This window comes from Amblyomma americanum, chromosome 11, assembly GCF_052857255.1.
Source record: "Amblyomma americanum isolate KBUSLIRL-KWMA chromosome 11, ASM5285725v1, whole genome shotgun sequence".
NCBI classification, from domain to species: domain Eukaryota; kingdom Metazoa; phylum Arthropoda; class Arachnida; order Ixodida; family Ixodidae; genus Amblyomma; species Amblyomma americanum.
The window spans coordinates 87,275,429-87,279,334 of NC_135507.1; the positions used below are offsets into that span (position 1 = coordinate 87,275,429).

The 3,906-nt window shown below is 46.0% G+C and overlaps 1 protein-coding gene across 1 annotated transcript; it reads left to right on the forward strand.

The window, feature by feature from the left end:
* Window positions 1–455: 455 nt before the first annotated feature.
* On the forward strand, window positions 456–3,475 carry LOC144109992 (uncharacterized). The gene has a single exon (XM_077642791.1). The coding sequence runs from the start codon at window positions 556–558 to the stop codon at window positions 2,461–2,463; it is 1,908 nt and encodes a 635-aa protein (XP_077498917.1). The 5' UTR covers window positions 456–555; the 3' UTR covers window positions 2,464–3,475.
* The last annotated feature ends 431 nt before the right edge of the window (window positions 3,476–3,906 follow it).

Here is a 3,906-nt window from a genome sequence, read left to right on the forward strand (position 1 = left end):
AACATTTCATACTGTAAAATATTTAATTTTTTTTTCATTTCTGAAGTTTTGGCATATGTGGGTTAAGGGTAGACACGGGGGTTTGCGGCCGAAAAATGACAAAAAAATCGACTTCTCAAAGTATTTTTTTTCCGAATCTAGACATTCTCAAGAACCCATACATAAAATATTACAACTCTCTATGAAGTATTTATCGATTTATTGCTCTTCAAAGTCATCTGTGTGGAAGTTTTTCTCGTGAGAACAACTCAAAAAACGGTCAAATTCAAACGCGTACTGCGCAACAACCGTGCCGCGGAGCGCAACCATTTTGGTCTCGTTTGAAACGCGAAGCCCTCAGCTATCAGTTTTCGGTAGAAAACAGTCTGTGCATCTGGCAACAGCGGTGCAACAAGCCAGTAAAAAATAAAAAATACTCGTGCTGCATTGGCACTTTCGTGTCACGTGTCCTGAATCGCGCCTCCCTATTGGATGTTGAGAAATCGTCAGCTAAAAAGATACAAGAAAACTGCATTGCGTCCGCCATTTGGATAGAGCTTTTTCGGACGCGCTACGATGGCTGGTGGTAAAAGGAAGTCCTGTACTGCCCATGCATTTGGAAAAAAGAAAAAACGACCGCAATCACGGCCGCCACGGTCGCAGTCACGCGAAATGTCGCCGGATGCACCAGCATCGGAGACTGCCGACACTACGAGCCCTGCCGCGGCGTCATTGGAAGATGCTGCAACAACCGAAGAAGCCAGGACAGCCGTCCGTGTAGACACACCGTTCCTGACCGACGCCGATAAAACGGAGCTAGAGCGTCGCGCGACGGAGGCACGGCATGAACTTTCATCAGTTTCAGGCACTCGGCGAAAGCGATCTCTATTGAGAGCAACGATCAACGATTCGCCCGTGTCGGGAACACCGTTCACGGTGCTAGCCCTAACCTCCGTGAACGAGCTGCTCGAATGTGTGAAGTGCAAAGTGTGCGGCGGTTCCGTGAACATTTCAAAAGGTGAGCTGGAATTTGGGATTGCTGTGAAGCTCCCGCTCAATTGTGAGGTCTGCGGGCAGGTAAAAACTACTTGGAGCTCGCCTAGAGTAGGCACGAACACGACCTGCAACCCCTTCGAAGTAAACGTTCTCGCCGCGCGTGCGGCTGCAAGCACAGGAAACGGGCAGACCGCATTGAACGACATTTTCGCCGCGCTCAACATTTCCCGGCGGGGTACGCACTACAAAACATGCCAAGGTTACTTGAAGGACAAGCTGAACCCTTCTGCTGCTCTAAACGCTGCCGCACAAGTGATGAGGGACTGTGCTGGTGCGGTGAAGCTTGCCTACCAGAACCTGAACTTCGATCACCCAGCAAACATAGCTGTGTCGTTCGATGGAACGTGGCTCACACGGGGCCATTCATCACATGTGTGCGTTGGAACAGTAATAGAACTCTTCACGGGCTATGTTCTAGATTTTGTTGTTTTGTCAAACTTCTGCCTGGGATGCCATTGTGGTCTGAAGGAGGACGATCCCGAATTTGAAGCATGGCAAGCGGAACACAAATGCCAGAAGAACACGTCGAGCAAGCCAGGTGAAATGGAAGTTGAAGCAGCCAGGATTCTTTTCAGCCGCTCACTTGAAAAGTATGGGCTGCGCTATGTCACCATGCTCTGTGATGGCGACAGCCACGCCTTCAACAATCTACAAGAGGCAAAGGCATACGGATATGTGCAGATACAGAAAGAAGACTGCACCAACCACGTCAGCAAGAGAATGGGGACAGCACTACGTAACCTAGTGCATAAAAAAAAAGAAAACGGACCAAGCCTCAGCGGCAAAGGAAAGCTGACTGGCGAGCTCATTACAAAGCTCACCATGTATTATGGATGGGCTTTGAAAACACACCAGGGTGATATCGAGAAAATGCACAATGCTGTGCTTGCCACTTACCACCATGTTACATCAACGGATGCTGAGACAAACCATGGTCTTTGCCCTCAAGGCCAGGAATCCTGGTGCAAGTACAACCAGGCTTTGGCAAAGAATGAGCCACCCCCAAAGCATCGCTATAACTTGCCAAAGTATGTCGCAGATGCTCTGCAACCTGTTTTTGTCCGCCTCTCCAATAGGAAGCTGCTTGAGCGCTGCCAACGAGGAAAAATGCAGAACTCAAATGAGAGTCTTCACTCTGTCATTTGGTCCCTGGTGCCCAAGACCAAACAGGCCTCTTTGTTTGCAGTGCAGTCAGCTGTTGCCGAACCAGTAACAAGAGTCAATGCCGGCAAGGAGTATGCCACCAAAGCTATTCTGCAGCAGCTGAGCGTAAATCATGGCACTGCAGCTATTGAGAGGTCAGCTGAGAAGGATCGGCGCTGGCTTGCAACATCCGATGCAAAGCATCTACAAGCAGAAAGGTTCCGCAGCGCTATGAAAAAGCGCACAACTGAAAGAGACTCTGACTACATGCCTGGTGCATTCTAGGGATGAACCCTTGCAGATTCATGGCTGTTATTGGCCATAATAAAGTGTTACTGGGTTCTCAAACTTCTTTTCTTGATTTCTCAAAACGGATTTTTTCGCTACACTGACAGCCCTTGCCCATGATATCTTGAGATCTACTGGTCCGATTTGCATTTTTGTTGCATTTGAAAGCTTATAAGATGCTTTGTGCAACCATACTAAAACAAATACATATTTCTATGCATAAATATAAATTACAATCAATTTATCTGGTTCTAGAAAATTGCATTTTCAGACTGGAAATTTCTAAAGGCTGTAACTTTTTTGGTGATTCATCTAAAATTATGCCTGTGCTATGGTTGCATTCCCTGGTCCTTCTAGAGCATGCACATGTAAAATACAGGCCAATATTTCCACTGCAAGTTGCCATAATTTTGTGCAAGGTGGCCCAACATGACACTTGAAATATCTTGACATCTATATAAGCTAGGTAAAATCTAATTGCATATTTGTTATCAGCAGAGGAAACTACATCAGGTGTAAACATTTCAACTTCATAACTTAAGAAATAAGAAAAAACGGTCAAACCGCAGTGTCCCCCGTTAGCAACTGAAAAGACGTCCCACAAACAATTATTTTCTTTTTTTTGTGACTTATGTTATAGCCACCCTTGTCACAAAACATTCACATGCAAAATCAGTCAATTTTTTCTAGCTTCAAAACAGCTTGTGTTCGTTAGGACATCTCTGACGAGCAGTGAAATGTGGTTGGCTTACGGAAGAGCAAAATGACACACTATGTGACCGTGCAATCTCAAAAACAGAAAATGCTCTACACTATCTATTTATTCCAACTAATACGAGCTAAATTTTCAGTGCAATATGAGGCAGGGGACACTCGTTTCGAGATATAAGTGGGCTAGTTGTTCCAGTTTCAGGCTGGAGCTTCTCGTTTGGCCCATGCCTGTCTGTTTTGAGCTGCTGCTGCACCTAGGACGGCAGCTTTGGCAAGGTTTGCACAAATACTACGCGAAAAAAATTTCGCCAAGTAAGCTGTTTTGGACGATGCTACATGAAAAACACTTTCCCTAAGTATGTATGACCTGCTGGATTAAGAAACACAGGGTGTTGTGGCTGATGGGGAGGAACAGAACAGGTAACATAGTCTACCCATGAACACGCACGCTACCACGCTTTTTTTTTTCTATGCCACAAGGCTACTTAAGCACACAGGTGAGCCTCAAGAGGAAAGTAGAGGCCCCTTCGGTTGGAAAGTTTGCGGCACTTGTGCGTCTAAGGTAACAGAGTCCCAAATCACGAACATTAATTCTATCCGGAACTCAGTGCTACAGCTCTAACACGCACTGCAACAGACCTATCGCCTTCATTCACACTGAATTAATGCTCATTATCGATGGGGTCAGTGTAGGTTGGCTTGACTACATGGTATGCTTTTAAACAGTTT